The sequence below is a fragment of the Chelon labrosus genome, assembly GCF_963514085.1.
Source record: "Chelon labrosus genome assembly, chromosome: 17".
Taxonomy (NCBI): Eukaryota; Metazoa; Chordata; class Actinopteri; order Mugiliformes; family Mugilidae; genus Chelon; species Chelon labrosus.
The window spans coordinates 13454043-13472782 of NC_140350.1; the positions used below are offsets into that span (position 1 = coordinate 13454043).

Sequence of the window (18740 nt, forward strand, 5' to 3'; positions counted from 1 at the left end):
CCTGTGAGATAGTTACATACTTGGCATATGCTTTCTCTAGCAGATGACCCCAGAATTCATTTTCCCCTTTGGAGCTCACAAGCAGCAGCTGCTTATTGTATGCTGGCAGGTAGTCGTCAATGACAACATCCACCCACTTGCCGAAACCTCCAGAACTAACTGGGAGTGACCATCGACAACAGACTGAACTGGAGGACCAACAGTACAGCTGTGTACAAGAAGGCCTGCAGCAGAATCTATTTCCTAAGGAAGCTGAGGTCCTTCAAGATGTGCAGCAAGATGCTGGAAATATTCTACCGGTCTGTGGTGGCCAGCACACTTTTCTCTGCTGTGGTCTGCTGGGGGAACAGCATTACAGCCAGTGACGCCAACAGGCTGAACAAACTGATCAGGAAGGCTGGCTCCATCATTGGCTGCAGACACATTTGAATCAGTGGTGGCGAGGAAGACATTGAACAAACTGTTATCAGTCATGGATAACCCTGACCACCCTCTCCACCACACAATAGACAGACAACGGAGCACCTTCTCCAGAAGGCTCAGACAACTCCGTTACAGGACGCTACAGGAACGGTGCAGCAACAGTGAAATTATCCAGTTTGTGATTAATAAAGCATCTATCTATCTATCTATCTATCTATCTATCTATCTATGCAGGTCAAAGCTGTGGGACACTGTGCAAAAGGAGGTGCGGGAGGAGTGTCTCAAAGTGCGCGAGGATGGAGAATTCTGGTAAAGCTGTCAAAACAAATACTTCTAAGTGTTAGGGAGGAATTTGTGGTGATGCAGATGAAGAAGAAGAAGCACCAGAGTCCTATATGTCTTAGGCTGAAGGAGTTTATTTAGGCTCGATCAAGGAGAACAGAAGCTTCGTCATCACAACATAAGTGCATGAGTCCACCTCAATTCTAAGGGACAAACAGTAAGCTCAGATTCTTATACTAGAAAGGTGGGCCGAGGCAGCAAAGGGGAGATGTGTTAATATCCATTGGCTACAGAACATAAACGTGAAGATAAGCATTCACACCAACTAGGAAATACAAATTGTCTTCCAGGAACGGAGGACATTATCATTCAACTCTACAGCTGTGCCTGTAGACAGCCAGACAGTGAGACTGAAGACGGCGAAGGGACCATGGCCTTGGCATGTTTCCTCAAAGAGAAAATAGGGCAGATAACTGACCCCAGCAGTAATCTAACATTAACTACACAAACTATCTATAAGGAAGAGAAATTATTCTCTAACACTAAGCAGCATCCAAATCCTCTTCAAAACCAGTCACAATAGTCTTTTGAATATTTTTTACTCTGACCTGCCGCTGAGATTCACTTGATTAATTCTTCTGGTGGCCATCCATATTTACATTTAAAGTAATTCATTCAAAACTAAAACTGTCAACCAAACGGCCAATTCTTCATTCTCACTTCTGAGAATTCTCATTTCTAGAAAAAGAAATATTGTGTCACAACTTGGTATCTGACCAACTCTCATCTGCACTAGACAAGCGACTGATTTTCACTTGCCAGGATATCCGGCAGGTGAAAGCCTTCATTATCACATTAAAAAATGTCAAGCATGGTGACACGTCACAATGAGAAAAAACATGAAAAAAAAATCTTGAATTTGCAAACCTGTGCCCTTCTTGGTTTTGTAAGCCTAGTTTTGATTTCAGTGCATAATTCAAGTAATTTAATATTCACAGTTTAATTCAATAAGCCAAAGCGCATCTGAACAGCAAAATGTATTAAAAGTTTAAAGTAATAAATAAAACTGGCTAAATTACTAGTAAGTCACTGGCTGATACAAGTACAAGTAGATTTTTAATATATATAAAAGCTCATTTAAAAGATAGCAAATTCTCTATAAATATATGCTTACTTAAGTATCTCAATCAGATGCTAAATGATGTACTAAAAAAACTAAAAAGATAAAATAATTTTCGCATATATGATGCAAATGGGTTTAAAAATATTTAAACGTGACATGTGTTCCCACTCCTGTCCAGCAGGTGGCGACTGAGCGCGTCTTCCACGTCGATGTAGCTCGCAGCTAGAAGCAAATAAGTAGTGACGTCTTATTTCCGCGACTGTTACAGTTTAAAAGCGCTGCCCATGAGCGCTGCCAACCAACTGTTGTTTGCTAGTATAGTACATACCACAGTCAATGGTTGCTGGTCCTTCACTTTTTCAGTGCTCAGTCTGGTGTCGTGGTGTTGCGGGAGTCTTTATTGAACCTTTAAAGTGGAGTTAAATAAATGCAACTTCACGCTGCTTTTCAAATAACACACGTAAGTTGACGCAATTTCTCCTTATATCCGGTAGTTGAACGTTAGCAATGTAGTTCGGTAAGAGGAGTGATGATGCACAATATAAAAGATAAAATGATATATTGTGCTTAATTTGTCTCGTTTGGGTAAAGGTGTGTGTTAAACTACAAACACCTTTGTTGTCTTTATCATCTCGTTTTTCTTCGACAAGTGTGAATGTACTACTATGTATGGGCCTACATCTACTTATATTAGCTTTTCAGAATTAGTCCATGTTCTCCCCACTGGCTGAATCTCTTATAAATGAGATAGGATGCAATTAATTACAAGTATTTAGGTCCTGAACTCTAATTTCCAATGAACTCTAGTTAGCGACGGTTAGCAGTCATACTTTATCTGAACTTCCGCTAATTCTTCGTTTTTGTTTTGTTTTGCATCCCTCCACTACTGCAGTGACTCAAACCTACAATATTAACTTTTACTAATTACAGTTAAGGGACCATTAATGTGTCAACCATGATGCTAAATCATACTTATTAGAAAATTCTCCTGAGTTTTCTCACGGATAATAATTTGAACTAAATATTTCTTAGCCATAGTTCTAGGCACTAAATTTATGGACCAATTTGTTCTAAAACTACTTGCATTTCCTTTCTCTCCTTAGGTGGACGTTGGTCTGCTCGTTCACAGCATGAGTTTAACAAATACCACATCATTGAGTCTCCTTATGTCCCCTGGAGGTGAGTGACAGTGAAGTGATCCCAGCTGTCTGGTTTAATGCAGCTGTCGGTGATGAAAACTGTGAATAGGAAGTGCCGTCTGATGCGACAACTGACGATGTTTCATTATCACTGTTCTGAGTCTCCTAAACCAGGGGTTCCCAAACTTTTCCATGCCAAGGCCCCCAAACAGCATTAGCTTCTGGCCGGGGACCCCCTTTGCAAACCTTCAGACAATGCTACAAAATATGTAAAGAAACATCTTTTATAATGTATTTTCTTACTTTTATTCACTATTCAATAACTACTACATTTGTTTAGTATAAGTGCTGCCTCATATTTTCTGATTTTAGTTGGCCAGGAGTTCTTAGGGTTTTTTGCAGCAGCAGCAGCAGCAGCAGCAGTAGTGTCCTCCACGACAGGGCTGTTGGTCTGTTCCTTCGGTCTCTTTCTTGTCAAAAACCTGGCCATTTTGTGCTAGCTACATGCTAGCTACATGCTAGCTACATGCTAGCTACATGCTAGCCTGAGGAGCAAAGCAGCTTGATAAATGGTCCCACCGCCGGGTCTGCACAGATTATGAGGTCATGAACGATGTTTTGACTGGCAGGGAATCAGAAAGATGAGCTTGGCAAATAACATTTAGATATGATATATTATTAAGAATTATGTTTTATGATAATGATTTAAAAAAATAATTAGATTCTATTTTATAATAATGATTAAAAACAATTTTTTTTATATTTCTTTCATTTTTCAGATTTTTTTTCTTATCTTCCCTCCAATTGTCTGAGGCGCCCCCTGGCGGCCCCCACTTTGAAAACCCCTGTCCTAAACTACCTGCTTCTCAGTGCTGATAAATTACATGCTGTCATTAATAAACCTGATTTCTTTTCTTTTTTTTGTCCCAGATGTATCCACTTCAAGGAGACGGAAAGACAAGATTAAGGTTAGTTTCATAAAGCTTTGTTACTCAAGTAAAATGTATGATATGTAGTGATGAAATCTAAACTGAATTAGCTGGAATTACCGTCAGATTGTTCAGTGGTGTATCTTGGTTTTCTGAACATGACGTGATGCAGGTCTGTTTGCTATAAAAACAAATGCACAGAGCGCTAATCCTATTATGTTTCCTCCTGCAGCTGAGAAAACCTGTGTGAGCAGCTATAAAGGCTGTTAAAGCTAGAAGACGCCACCTGATGGCAGTGTGTGAATGATGGGTAAGTTAACAGGTCTTCATTAGTGACACTTAAAATGAAGTGCCGACAACTGATGTTAACAAACAATACAGCTACCCTTCTGTTGCTTCTCTAATGTTGTCGTTTTCATTCTCTTACAAGTTGCCATGTGTCGCTCTAAGCTCCCAGCTAATGCAGCATGGCTGACAGTTCATTTCATACAGGTAAATTTATATCTTCACATTATTTTGTCATAAAATGGAAGCCACTTCTGTTGTGATGAAACTAAAACTGATATAGCTGGAATTACCGGCAGATTGTTCAGTGGTGATCATTGGTTTTCTGAACACAAAAGGACAGTAACATTTCGTATGGAATTCCCTTAATATTTTGTTTCACAATTATTATTTTTCTTGTTTAAGGTGTTCAGATCTGCTGAGAAGTGACTGATCGTCAGTCCAGCTGCACTATTGAGATGATCACTGTAAGTTAAATTATAGGTGCGTCATACGTTTGTTTCGTGAACTCACTTTCGTACACTGAAAATGGGCTTCAAAGTCTGAACAGGTTTATACAACACAATTGCAAAAAATGCTCATGTTGTACATTAGTGGGTTCATTGAAACTTTTGCCCAGTGGTCAATGAATCCCTGAGCAGCTTTATCAATGATGAAAACCTGGAATAGGAAGTGCCGTCTGATGCGACAACTGACGATTTGTTTCTGATCCACTTTTCTGAGTCTTAAAGTTGCACACAATGGATGTTTTCTAAATCAATTTGCATGTTCTGATGTCTTTATTCCCCCCCCCCATATTTGTTTTAATTACAGGTGCACTTCTGCCAGCGTGACTGTTGCCTGATGTTTGCAGTCAAGTTGATTTGACAGGTAGATTTTTAAGCTGCCGTACAAATTGTCATGATTAGTTGTTGTGATGAAATCTAAACTGAAAATGCTGGAATTACCGTCAGATTGTTCAGTGGTGACTCTCGGTTTTCTGAACATTAAATGGCAGCATCTCACGGTGTGAATGAAATTATTTGCAAACTAAACCTTTTTTTTCAACCTTCAGAATTAGATGGTTGCTGCAATGCTGGATGCACTATTTGGTAAGATATATCCATTCATAAGCAGAAATATTAACTTTTTAACTAGAGACCTAGGCAAATACCTGCTGATAAAATGTTCAGAAAGGCTGTCCAGTAATGTCCTCTGCTGGGAGCTGACTAATTGCAGTATTAACAGGTTGTAGTGAAAATATTTTACCATAAACCTCTTCTGTGGAGTTGATGTTGGAGTGCATAAACATTAAGTTTTTGTGTCTAATCAAGCTGTTTCTGTTCTGCAGATGGCAAAAGGACCAATGGAAATTGTTCTGAAGATGGATGGCATGTTAAACATTTTACTGTGTGAAACTGCATTGATTCAATGTTTAATAAATTTAAAAAATGTATTTGTAACCAACTGTCCAACTACTTTTTGAGTTAGAGATGCAATATCACACATTCAAAAGAGAGCGTCTGTTAATATACGTGATGTTGGAGCCAAACAAAAATCAACGCTTCTAAGACACTATCGACACATGCTTTTATTTTTATTTGCAGTGTAGTTAGTTTCTCACCAGTCAAAATGCAGCCAGTTACAGAACCAATGTTTTAAAGTATAATCTGTGGATAATGTTTCTCACCAGTGTTCCAAAATGAGGATTACATACTAGTTTTCTCCACTCTCCTTCAGAACTGTCATTTAAACATCCTCATGAGAGTGCTGACTCAAGGCAACATCACGGTTAATGAAAAGGTAGAGCTGAGAAAGCTCTCCAGTTGTAAGCGTGTTTTAAGGAGGTGTGAGCTGAAGCTGATGGATGATTTTAAAGTAAGATGCAAATACTGGTCTGAGGTTTGGGGAAGGTTCTGAGGTCTTGGAAGGAACAAGAAACCAATTCTGTGTTTGAGGCATTTTTTCTGCCAAAAGCCTCATTGTGAAGGTTGAGGTGGAGTGTGATCTTCAACTGATAAAACTAGACAGGCTACAACTGCACCAACAAATTCATACTCCCTGCAGACATATTGACAAGATGGTGCTGGTTTTAGTTTTTTTTTTTTTTTTTTTTTTTTTTTTTCCAAGTAACGGTAAACCAGCTTTGAAATTAATTCTCATGTGGTCTGTTCATTCTTTGGTAAGACAAGCCTCTGAGCTGCATGGAGTTGACATGTTTGTGCAAAACCTTTTATGTTACAGCTGCATGTTCTCACAGTGTCTTGGGGGGGGGGGGGGCTTTCAGAGATGTCAACAATGTTAGTCTTCAAGTGCCTTTATAAATGTTCAGAGGGGTTAAAGTCAAATGGAGGAAAATCTGACAGTTGGCCTCTTTGGTCTTGAAGTTCTTGCAAAGCTTGGGTCCAGTATCCTGCTGCAGTAAGAATCCTTGTCCACAAAAATGCAAACCGGAAGGTTTAAGTTCCTGAAAATTAAAAGCTAGGGTGGGATTGATGTGGTGCAGATGTCCAACTCCAGAGCAGCAAAGATACAGACATGATAATTCACATGTTTCACTGTGTGAAAAAATACATAATACAAGTTACATATATAATTGGTAGAAGTCTGTACAGTCACTGTCCCAATCTTAAATGACCACAGTCTGGAGAACAATACAGTTAAATGTGGAACAAAGAGAAACAGTAGATTAGTCCAAGGATACAGACAGATATACTGCATATGAGGTGTCTGTGGTTCTTTCGGGGTGGCAGGTTGTGAAAATGGGCAACCTGTTCTCCAAATCCAGTACTATCAACACCGGGGCCCCACAGGGGTGTGTCCTCTCTCCTCTGCTCTATTCTCTCTACACCAATGACTGTGTGTCCCATTCTGACAATGTTAAAATCTTTAAATATGCTGATGACACAACAGTTGTAGGACTGATCAGTAACAATTGCGAGTCAGACTACAGATCTGAGGTGGCAGCCTTAGAGGTATGGTGTAAGGGGAACAACTTATTTTTAAATGTCAATAAGACAAAGGAACTAATCATAGATTTCAGGAAAAACAGGTTAGTTCATTCCCCTCTGATCATCAATGACCAGGCAGTGGAGAGAGTGTCCAGTTTTAAATTCCTTGGCACCACAATATGTCAGTCTCTAAAGTGGGAGGTCAACACCAACCTCATCATAAGCAAAGCCCACCAGAGGCTTCACTTTCTGCGCAGGCTCAGGAAGTTTGGTGTAGCTAGGGATGCAATGCTCCAATTTTATAGAGCTACAGTGGAAAGTGTGCTATCTTTTTCCATCACTGTCTGGTACGGTAACACCACCTCTTCAGAGAGGAAGCAGTTGGAGAAGGTGGTGCGTTCCGCTTCCAAAATCATTGGACATGCAATTCCACCTGTAGCTTCTATCTACGCCACACGGGCCAGACATAAAGCCCGGAAAGTACTGGATGACCCCTCCCACCCTGCCAGGTACCTCTTCAAACTACTGCCCTCTGGTAGAAGAGTCCAAAGCCTTAGGGGTAAAACATCCCGTTTTTGTAACAGTACCTACCCTGCCACTATTAGGCTCCTCAATGCTTCTAAATGACCTCTTTTAAATACACTCTACTGAACTGCACAAGACACTTGGGAAGTTTTAAAAGTTTTAAATTCTTACAGCTGTTTATTGGTTTGAATGATTGTCTATGTGATTGTTTCTCATGTACTGTATGTTCTGTCCTTTTAACTGGAATGGAACTAAGACAAATTCCAATCAACTGTGTTGATATGGCAATAAATTATTGAATTGAATTGACCAAACTCGGGATGAGTCCAGTATTGTCTTTGAAATACCTGTATGTCTTAACCCAACTCAAGTGTCTGCTTTGGAGACCTTTTCTCTTCCTCTAACATTCTATTAGACCACAGCATTGTGACTGTGCTTTGGATGTAATTAGTTCAGTTTCTGCAGCTTTTCAGAGCTCCACACCCCTTACAAACCTCCAGTCTGATTTGACTCTGAGAATGCTCCTCTTTGCTTAGAATAACCGTTTGATTTCTGATGCTAACTTAGTTCCAGTGCCATGTTTCCCTCCATCACAATACAATGTTCTGTTTGGAAACGTGAGGCACAGTCGTGTTTATAACAGATAGACAATGACTGATTTACTTGTAGCAAATGCCCTTGCTGAGTATCTCCAGGGTTGATGGGGTAAGAAGAGATAAACGTATCATAGTATCCCTCCTTTTCTGCAAAAGAGATGTTGCAGAAGTATGCAAATTATTGTTCACTGAATGTTACAACATGTTTGACGTGCATCAGTCCTGAGGTTGACTGACTTGATCCAGCATTGCCTTCAGGAACCGAGGTTTAGATGCAAAACAAACAAAGGCTTTACCTTTCACAAAGGGAAGGCTCAAGTGGATGAATTCGGCCTCGCTGTTAATAAGCGTGTCAAGATTATAAATTTGGTCGGGATGGTACTCGATTAAAAAAATAATTAATTAGAGGCTTTGTAATTAATCTCGATTAATCACATTTTAATTGCATAACAAGATTTGCCCCAAAAAGCAACATTTTTCAATTTAAATGGATTTTAGTGGACGACTGAATCAATAATAGACACAGACATGACTATTGTAAACTCAAGTTCTTTTAATGTCTGAAAAGACTGAAAGACCTAAAGTTAAAGTACCATTTTAAGTACTTTAAGTACTTTTAGTCCTGAGTCCTGAGGTTGATTGACTTGATCCAACATTGCATTTATGAACTGAGGTTTATGCTGAAGGTGAGGGAAGCCCCTTGAACCCTGTGAAATGTAAAGGCCAAGATTACAAGAACATCGAAGATACTCTGCTCAATGAGGGGAGGAACTTTGAGGATGAAATGTTCCCAGCAAACCTCAACTCTGGGAAAACTGGAGGTTAAGACAGCTGAAGAGCTCAACGAGGTGGAGTGGCTCTGACCACATGTAAGTAAACTTGTCCAATGTTTATAAAAGAGGACAAAAAAAAAAAAAGAAAGACCCAAATGACTCTGACCTTTTACAGGATTTTAACCCTGATCCTTCATATGTTGTGGACGGGACTTCAAGGTTTGACTTCAAACAAGGAGTTGGTATGCAAACTTATGTATGTATGTACTGTAAAGCCCACGTAAAAAGGCAAAAGCTTCATGAAATAATTCAACTGCAGTTGTGTGCTCTGTGCTTGTATCCAGCCAATTGCTGGTTCCTTTCATCTCTTGGCGCTCTGACTTTCCGTGAGCCACTGATGATGCAAGTGGTGCCTTAGGACCAAAGCTTCAAGGATAACTACGCTGGAATATTTCACTTCAGGGTAAATATATACAAACTCACAAGATCTTTTTCATTTTCAAGTGTATTTTTAAGGTGGAAATATTTAGCTTTGTACGAATGTCAATGCTTCTTTCAAGTTTTGGAGATTTGGAAAATGGGCGGATGTTGTCATCGATGACTTGCTGCCGCTAAGCAACAAGAAACTGGTGTCAGTTTCCTGCAAATCTTCAAAAGATTTCTGGGCTCCCCTTCTGGAGAAAGCATATGCTAAGTACGTGATAATCTATACACACTGTAAATACACCCTGAGCAAATCTCAGTTTGTTTAGAGTTTTTTGTGGATCAGCACCAAAATCAACATTCTGCTACATTCAAAGATACTGCTCAAACTGTACACACTACTGTGTGAACAAATGGATGGGTCAAACAGCAGGAACTGAAATTTCCCCATTGTGGGACAATTAAGGGTTACAATTATTGTTATTATTATTATTATTATTATTATCAATTTTTTACGTCAGGATTTGTGGATCCTATGCAGACATGATCGCTGGCAACCCACCCGAGGCCTTCAAGGACTTTGGTGGGGGTGTTCACATGAACAACATCCTGTCCAAAAGTCAACCTGACCTGTGGGATGTTATGAACAGGGCCATCAAGTGCCAAACTATGATGGGATGTGGGACTTTTGGAGACGTAAGTGATAGACATATGTTTCATTATATTAGAAGATAAAGGGTGCGGAAAAAAATCAACAACCTCCGTACATCTGTGAAATACATCTGTTTCAGGAAAAAGGAACACAAATAGATAAAGATTTTGGTCTACTGGAAGGTCACGCCTTCGCTGTCACAGGAGTCCGGCAGGTTTGTACTTAACACAGTCTTTTTCTTCCAACATAAATACCATGTTTCAATACGGTTCAGATGTAAAACCCACTTCAGTTGAGTCAATAATTTTTGGGGGGATTTTATCTTTTTATTGTTAGTTTGTTTATTTTGTGCATGTAATTCAACAGGTCGAGAGTCAAGGGAGCAAAGTGAACGTGCGATACTGAAACGGGTTAGGTTCTCATAATAATATTTCATAAACATTAACTCCTTTAGTTAGTATTCTTAGTTCTGTCTTCTTCAGTTTATCTAGGAAGTTAAGATTAGTATTCATTACTTTACATAACACAAACACAGTTGTAGTACTCCTAGTAAAGACTCTGAAATGCTCACTGTCACACTATTTTGTCTTTCTCAGCCATAAAACCTATGAAAAATAACCAATTAACCACCTCATATTTTTCCTCAGAGGAGTTTTGGACCAATCCACAGTACCGTCTCACAATAACAGAGTACCAGGGAGACAAGAACGTCTTATTGTCTCTGCTGCAGAAACCTGATGAGGAATACCGCAACAAAGTCAAATATCACGAAATTGGCTTCACCATCTACAAGGTCAGTGGTTTGTGTTTGCTGATATGTGAGTTAATGATCAATCAATGTGTTGAATTTAAATGAAATAACTAATCTCTTATCCTGGTCCTTCCTTCTAAACCGTTGCCACCAAAGGTAAACAAAGAATCATTTATATTAACTTTGTATTAAATAAATATTAAATTAGCTGCACCGGTTTCTGGCAAGTTTCAGTCGGAGTTCCTATTCAAACCTCAACTTCCCACCTGTCCCCTAGAACTAAAGAAGCTACTCAGATGAGTGGTGAAACGTCTTCTCAAAAAAACTCTACAAGTCCAGTTGCCTTTTTTAAACCTTTTTTGGATATACCATGACATGGATGACTGAGAACCTTCACAGATACAAGTCATAGTCATAGTCACAGAATTTTCTGTCATGACATGATTTGTTCTGAGGGCAACAGTAAAGCTGAAAATGGAAGGAGAAAATGTGAAAAGCGTACATATTTAGAAGGCCCATTCCTGTCAGCACTTGCTGGCAGAGGAATTATTATTACTACTGTGGGTTGCAATTCCTTTTGACTATTTGCATATTAGCAGTAACATTTAATTGTTTTGAACCAAAAAACCCCCAAAAAAGGAGGTTGGGCACCTATGATAAAAGATTCTTGTTTTTTTACAATTTTTACATTGCAAAAAAACAGAGACATCTGCACGGGCTGGCTCCAGAAGAAAGCCAGTTACATTTCCAAGGATCACACCGTTCCTGGATGCAGACTGTTCACCACACTGCCTTCTGGGAAGATACAGAGAAATCAAATCCAGAACTAATAGATTAAAAAACAGCTACTGCCCTTAAGCCATCAAATTCCTCACACCTTCAATCTCTCCTTCATAGACTGTTGTGCAATAATCCCCACCGAAACTCAATCGGCACATTTGCACTAACATGGATACCATTTGCACCATTGTTTAATGATTACTGTTTTAAAATACTGCTATTCTTCACTGTACCAATTACTTCATTTGTGTGCTACTAGGTGCTTTTATGGTATATATTGTATTTGTATTAGCTGCTATAGTTTTTGGTTGGTGAATGCTTGTCTGTCTCTCTGTGTTAGCCCTGCGATAGACTGGCGACCTGTCCAGGGTGTACCCCGCCTCTCGCCCGATGACAGCTGGGATAGGCTCCAGCAGGTCCCGCGACCCTTAACAGGAATAAGCAGTTACAGAAGATGAATGAATGAATGACATAAACAAGTTATTTGGACTAGATTTTATAGCATCCATAACTCACATACAACCCACTATTATTGTTTCATTCTCATGCGCTCACAGGCTTTGCCTACCATAATTCAACTCCCAAATCAGAAGATCCTTCTTCTCTTTATTCAAAATGGTATATTTATATCTCACAGGTTTTTATTTATGTGTGTGTGTTGTGTTAGTTTAAAAAAAATGATTTGAGACTAGTTTGATAGGTAAAGATGCAGATTTCTCTGTTCTGTCCATGATATACAGTCAGTTTAGCCAGACACAACAAATTTGTCATGTTCATTGAAATTACTACAAAGCACGAAACAAACATCCATCCAAGTTTATTCACTTAAAGCAGTAGAAAGATTAATACTCAATGGATTGATTCAGGGCCACAGTTAGAGGAGATACGAAACAAAAGTAAGACAGGTAAAAATAAATAAATAGTTTCACATCTGGTTGCTAACCTGCAAGTTGTGTCTGCCTTTGAGTATAAATTAACAAAACACTACATGTCAAGAGAGACCAGAATATCAGATATTTTCTCCCCTCCCATTGTGGCCTCCCTGTTACCTTGAGGGCACAATTAACTCACCACTTACGTAACACAGTGTGAATATAAGAAAGGAGCAGTGCACTGCACAGACCAGAGAACCAGCTCTTGGTTGTCCCCATCTCTCAGGTAATCCTCTGTGTTCATCTCTGAATCTGTTTATGCATTTTAAATTCCACTCTCATTTAATATTTCTTTTTGTATTTCAGAGTCCCTCTGAAGCCTTTGGTCAACATGCCTTCATCTGCAACCTGCACCTCTATCATCAACCTCCGCTACCAAGATGGTAGTGAGGGAAGCCCGTCTAACCCTGCCAAGTACAAAAACCAAGACTATGCGCAGCTGAAAGATGACAACCTCCGCGAGGGACGGCTGTTTCTGGACAGAACCTTCCCACCCAACAGCGCTTCCTTGGGTGACCTAGGTTTGAGCGACTTGCCGGATAATGACGTGGAATGGCTTCGTCCTTCGGTAACATGATTCAGACTGGGTTTTTTTTTTCTCCTGTTTTTCCTCTGTATGTGCATTTAAATTCTTGTCAGCATCACGTTAATTTTGTCTACTGTCTTGTCCAGGAAATCTTGAGAGCACGCAACATCAACTCCGAACCAATTTTCTGTACAGAAGGAGCCTCTAGATTTGACTTTAGCCAAGGCCGTGTGGGTAAGGAAAGATTTCTGGCTTAAAGCTGAAGACAACAAAAAAGACTGACTTGTTTAGGTGTAAATGAGAACTATGTGGCAGTACTTAAGAGAAGTATTTGCTTTCTTCACCTACCAGGTAACTGCTGGTTTCTTGCGGCAATTTCTTCACTGACTTTCCACGAACACCTGATGGCTCAAGTTGTGCCCATGGACCAGTCCTTCAATAACTATGCAGGAATATTTCACTTCAGGGTAAAGAATTAATCTAATGGTTTATTTCAGTGTGTCAAAGAGATTCTTTCATGATACTTTGGAACGATAGATTGTGGTTATTAATTAGTTTTTGTCCTCAGTTCTGGAGGTTCGGCAAGTGGGTGGATGTTGTCATTGACGACTACCTGCCAACAAACAATAAAGAGCTGCTGCTTGTGAAATTCAAAGGGGAAAATGAGTTCTGGGCTCCTCTGCTGGAGAAAGCATATGCCAAGTATGTAACTATCTCACAGTAAAGAATTTGTGGTACAAACACCAGAATCAAGATTTAAAACCTCTGATTCCAAACATGTTTCCTCTCTCCTTCAGAGTCTGTGGTTCATATGCAGATATGAATTTTGGCATGCCATCAGATGCCTGCAAGGATTTCACCGGAGGTGTGAGCATTTATTACAATTTTAAGGAAGGGCACTCCTTCAGTCATGTTGACGAGCTGTGGCTTCAGCTGAGCAGAGCCACTGGGTGCAATTCAATGATTTGCTGTGGGACTGACCTGAAAGGGGTAAAAATTGTAAGAATTCTTGTTAGATTTTTCTTAATCACACCTTTGTTTAGGACTTTTAAACTTAGTTTTCCATCTCTGTCTCTTTCAGAGGATGATGGACAACAACGTTGAGACTGGATTGGTGGATGCACATGCTTATTCCATCACAGCTGTGACTGAGGTAAACAGTGACGCTGCAAAAGTATATGCAAGAATTAGTCTCAAAATGAAAGCCACAAGAGCTTAATTAGCAAGATTTTGACAGTATTATTTTTGCACTGGTTGCTCATACAGTTCTAGAAGTATTCCAAGTTTCTGATTTTTATTTATTTATTTATTTATTTACCAGGTCAGTTATTACGGCTCCAAAGTAAGGCTGCTGCAAATCATGAACCCTTATGGAGATACGGAGTGGAAAGGAAATTGGAACGACAAGTATCTGAATTTATTCCTAAAAGAAAATGAAAATAAATTTGTGTATATTATTTTGAAGAAAGGAAGCAAAAAGAAGTCCTTTCCATCGTTCCATTCCACTGTTCAGTCCTTGATGTCTTTCTTGTGCTCAGCTGCGACATGTGGAAAAGTGTGAGCCAAGAAGATCGGAAGAAGTGTTTCAACCATGAAGATGGAGAGTTCTGGTAAATCAAACAGCAGCGCTGTCATAAACTAATGTATAAACATTATAAAAAAAATGCACTATGAGCGTGGAAAGACTTCACAAGGTGCCTTCACAAATGATAAAAACAAGCAAGCATACAATTTTGGTTTGGATGTCGGGTAGCAGTACTTGGAGTGAAGTATATGCTCAGTGTTAACATTTGATTTCATTTTACATGTCTACCAGGATGGAGCTGAAGGACTTCTGTGTCTGTTTCAAAATGATTTCTATCTGCTGTGAGAATCCTAACTTCCTTGACGGCGACTATACCTGCCAGTGGAAATCCATGACTTACGATGGCAGCTGGGTTGCAGGGATAAATGCAGGTGGCGACGTGAACAAGTGTGAGTCCAGTTCAATCACTTACTGCTAACTGGGAACAATATGGTTTATCTCTCATACTTTTTACCTTTTAACCCTCTTTTAACTTGATTTGCTTCTATGTTTGTCATTACCTGTAGCCTCCTTTGCAACAAATCCTCAGTACCGCATCCAGGTGAAAATCATTGACGAGAAGGAGAGGGGAGACCAAAACGTCGTACTCTCCCTGATGCAGAAACCTGAGCAGGAACATCGCAAGGAGAGAAAGTTCCACCCAACTGCACTTAAAATCTTCAAGGTGTTCATTCTGAACTACTGTCTGTGAAATATCAAGCAATGATTTAATAAGACAAAATGATCTGAAAATCATATAATGACATTTCTGTTTCACATTTAACAGGTTCCACCAGGGGTAAGTACACAGGAGAGCATATATCACACTTCGGCTGTGTGTTCACAATCAAATCATCATCAAATAGGCTCATAAATAAATAAAGTTCAGGAAAGAATTTCGTTTCATAAAATGAGTTCCATATTCATTCCAGACCAAACAAGGACGCCTGGGACCCTCCTTCTTTGACGGAAAATGGCGTGGGAAGGACCAACAGATGTACAGTTGTGAAAGGGAGGTCGTTGAGGTGCACAGTCTGCAGCCCGGGGAGTATGTCATCATCCCCTGCACCATGAAACCCAACACAAATGCAGAGTTTGTTCTCACTGTCTACACCAAGGCCGACGCTCAGATCAGGTAAAGACTTCTCAGATGCTGCAACGAAGGCTTTTATTCTAAACACCATTTGAGTATCTAAGCCATGCTGAAGGATTGCCATGAGAGTCAGACATTTTCCAAAAATAACAGAAAGACTTTAACACATTCTCCTCTGTATCCAGCCCCCATACTGGAAGGGGAGATGATGATGACCACAAGGAAGCAGAGGTATGAAATTTAAAGAAACAAACTTGTAAACTTTAGAGCCTCTCACTCAGACAGATGTTTGTGATGATCTGACAAGCTTTGTTCTCTTCAAGGTCCCTACAACTCCAGATGAGGGAACGACTGACGTCAGCCGTTCCTTGTTCAATCGCTACGCTGATCAGGTGTGATATTACTTTTTGCTTTCTCTTCACTTCTTTCTCTTTCATTTCTGATCTCTATCAAACATAGTTTCTGTGTCCATTGTCAGAACGGAGAGTTGAATGCCATGCAGCTCCAGAAGCTCCTGAATGACCAGTTTCCTCATGGTGAGTTGACTTATCACATTGGCTCTTGAAACACTCAAAATCGTGATTCATTTGTTGTAAATTCTGACTCCTTTTTCATCACAGGCCCCTACCGCGGCTTTAGTGTGGACACCTGCAGCAGCATGATTGCTATGGTGGATGTATCCTTAAATACTGAAATGGTTTCCTGTCCTTTTCACTAAACAACAAAAACATTTCAGTCAGAATGAAACATTCTCACCTGCAATTGTTTGTCGTGTCTTCTATGAGATATCCTTAACATGCACAGCTTGACAAAAGGATGATGATGACCTACACTGAGTTCTCCATTCTCTGGAAGAAGATGAATGAATTCAAGGTAATCCAGATAATGATAGCTCTATCCCTCTGAGATGTATTACACATACTTAGTGATGAGCAGTTAATGATTTAAAAAAATCTCTCTCAGGATCTCTTCCACCGCTCTGATCTGAATGGCAACGGATCTCTGACTAAATACGAGCTCCAGAACGCAATTCAGGCTGCAGGTACGACTGTTTATCTTTGCTTTTGGACGTCGCTATAACTTAGTAAGATGTTTAATCAATCACCACAGGAACATCCTTTATATCTGGAGTTATATCTATATTCTAACTGGAGTATTCATCACTTTCTCTTTGTGTTCATACCAGGAATTGATACGAATGACTCCATGGTTAGCATGATGACGTTTCGGTATTCGGGATTCTCATCCACCTCCTTGGAGCAGTTCATCACTCTCATGCTTCGCCTTCAATACACATCAGGTGAGTGACCTGGCAACTTTAACATCGCTTACAAAAACACATAAAACTTGGTGTTAATTTGATCAGAATGTAGACGGCTGTGGGGCTGAACAAGTAAATCCATTTTGTTCATCCATTTCAAAATGTGTTTAAGCTCATAGTGCATTAAATAAACCTGAGTGCTTTGCTTTGCAGACACTTTCAATCGCAAATCAACCAATGGAACGATGACTGTGACCTGGGACGAGGTGTGTATTATTTAGTGTATTATCACATGATGCCATCTATTGATGTATTCCTCATTACTTAATACAAACATGCAAAAGATAATCATATTATCTGACCTAAAACTAGCATTAATACATTCCCATATATAAATATCACAAGTCAAATATTCAAATATAGTCAAATATTGAGGCTGCAGCATCAGTATTGGACATTAATAAATGTGGTATTGGGTCATCCCTTTCTGCTATATGTTATACTATTATAAATTTCTATATTGTGTATGGAAAGCACTTAACATAAAGACAGTTAGAGATAGTAATGCTAAACTGCCTTTTCTTTTTTCAGTGGTCCATCCACACCATCTACAGCTAGACCAAAGCTGTCACAGACGTCAGGAGACACGTGAAAAAAGATTCCTGCAACCGAGCATTGCTTTTATTAGAACTGATGTCTTCCTGTACGAAAACACTGTAACGCAGTAACGCAGTAATACAATGAAAAAGAAAAAGAATCAATAAAATGTGTTCCTCTGAATTGTCTTCTGTAATGGTCATTCTTTTAATATGGAATTTAATATCGAACTGAAAATGTCTGAAGAACAGGAAATGTCTGAAAGAGGAAACTGAGAACAAGTGATAATGTTATTAATTAATTACTGACTACATCTGATAAAAAAGTGAATAAACACCACACGTCATTCCACACTAGTCCATCCTCCAGAGCACCGTTTCAAAAAGTTGTTTGAAGAAAATGTTGGCAATCTTTTACACTATCATTTTTGTCCCATGGAAAGACTGTAACCAGCAATGAAGAGTTCCAGCTAACAAGAATTTTTAGCTTATTCCTGCTATTGACCTCAATCTCATTTGGACCGTTGCAGGAAACACCCACCAGTGTTACCAAGTGTGTATAAATTCACAGCTGAAAACAGTCCGCAGCAAATCACCATTCCCACCGGTTTGAGGAACATTTGTTAAAACCGACAGAGCTCAGCTGTTGTTGGGCAGTAATTGAAACTATAAATATTTAAATCCTCAGTAAGGACCAGTGGGTTTGGGTAACAAAACGATTGACAGAAGAAGAAACTTGTTGGGTTTTGTCTTTCCATGGGATTTATTCAAGATAAAGAAAATAACAAAAACATTTGTTAATCTTATCCATTCAACTGAGAAAAAGGTTGAGTGCAATTCAGGTATGTTTTCATTGTGTGCTGGACAACTCTTAGTCCTCCTCTTTCTCGATGTAGCTCTTACATGCAGAGCGTGCCATCTGTCTGGCCATGTAGGCCATGTGTTCAGCAAACTTGTTCACCTTCTTCTCGGGTTCCTCTATCTCCTCACCTTCCCTTTTCTGTTCATCTTCTTTTTCCTTTCTTTCTTCAGTGACTGCTTCCTTCTTTTCTGAATCCTTTTCTTCTTTCTTCACTGCCTTCTCCTTCTGGGGTTCTTTCCTTAGCCTGTCTTCCCTCTCTGTATCCCTCCTACCTCTGCCTCTGTAATCCTCTCTG

General features: G+C 39.6%; 1 protein-coding gene, 1 long non-coding RNA gene and 1 pseudogene across 5 annotated transcripts; all 3 read left to right on the forward strand.

The window, feature by feature from the left end:
* Window positions 1-2134: 2134 nt before the first annotated feature.
* LOC311502875 lies at window positions 2135-5814 on the forward strand. Its single transcript, XR_014699559.1, has 9 exons — window positions 2135-2288; window positions 2932-3007; window positions 3898-3935; window positions 4129-4206; window positions 4327-4388; window positions 4587-4648; window positions 4995-5051; window positions 5236-5272; window positions 5512-5814. It is a non-coding gene; the product is annotated as an uncharacterized lncRNA (long non-coding RNA).
* Window positions 5815-6922: 1108 nt separating this feature from the next.
* On the forward strand, window positions 6923-11114 carry LOC311502165 (calpain-11-like; annotated as a pseudogene). The gene is made up of 9 exons: window positions 6923-7646; window positions 8919-9101; window positions 9181-9247; window positions 9350-9468; window positions 9566-9699; window positions 9950-10124; window positions 10220-10294; window positions 10751-10873; window positions 11109-11114. The product of its transcript is annotated as a calpain-11-like (transcript).
* Window positions 11115-12748: 1634 nt separating this feature from the next.
* Window positions 12749-17757, forward strand: LOC311502871 (calpain-2 catalytic subunit-like). Of its 3 annotated transcripts, none has more exons than XM_084565297.1 (22): window positions 12749-12769; window positions 12850-13111; window positions 13216-13303; window positions 13421-13536; window positions 13638-13771; window positions 13867-14068; window positions 14151-14222; window positions 14391-14476; window positions 14608-14679; window positions 14886-15043; window positions 15161-15318; window positions 15421-15432; window positions 15566-15768; window positions 15912-15957; window positions 16050-16118; window positions 16205-16262; window positions 16347-16402; window positions 16531-16599; window positions 16690-16768; window positions 16913-17026; window positions 17201-17253; window positions 17579-17757. In XM_084565297.1, exons 2-22 carry the CDS (start codon window positions 12875-12877, stop codon window positions 17603-17605), a joined length of 2109 nt encoding a protein of 702 aa, XP_084421423.1. In that variant the 5' UTR covers window positions 12749-12769; window positions 12850-12874; the 3' UTR covers window positions 17606-17757. The 3 variants fall into 3 exon arrangements, with proteins under 3 accessions (XP_084421423.1, XP_084421425.1, XP_084421424.1); XM_084565299.1 differs by having other exon boundaries at window positions 14886-15025; XM_084565298.1 differs by having other exon boundaries at window positions 13867-14059.
* Window positions 17758-18740: the final 983 nt, after the last annotated feature.

Bases quoted from the DNA above. Each gene is read 5' to 3' on its own strand.
- LOC311502871 (XM_084565297.1), top strand. From the start codon at position 12,875: ATGCCTTCATCTGCAACCTGCACCTCTATCATCAACCTCCGCTACCAA. The intron at 15,044-15,160 runs GTGAGTCCAGTT...CATTACCTGTAG, and splicing joins AGGTGGCGACGTGAACAAGT to CCTCCTTTGCAACAAATCCT. The intron at 16,119-16,204 runs GTGTGATATTAC...GTCCATTGTCAG, and splicing joins TCAATCGCTACGCTGATCAG to AACGGAGAGTTGAATGCCAT.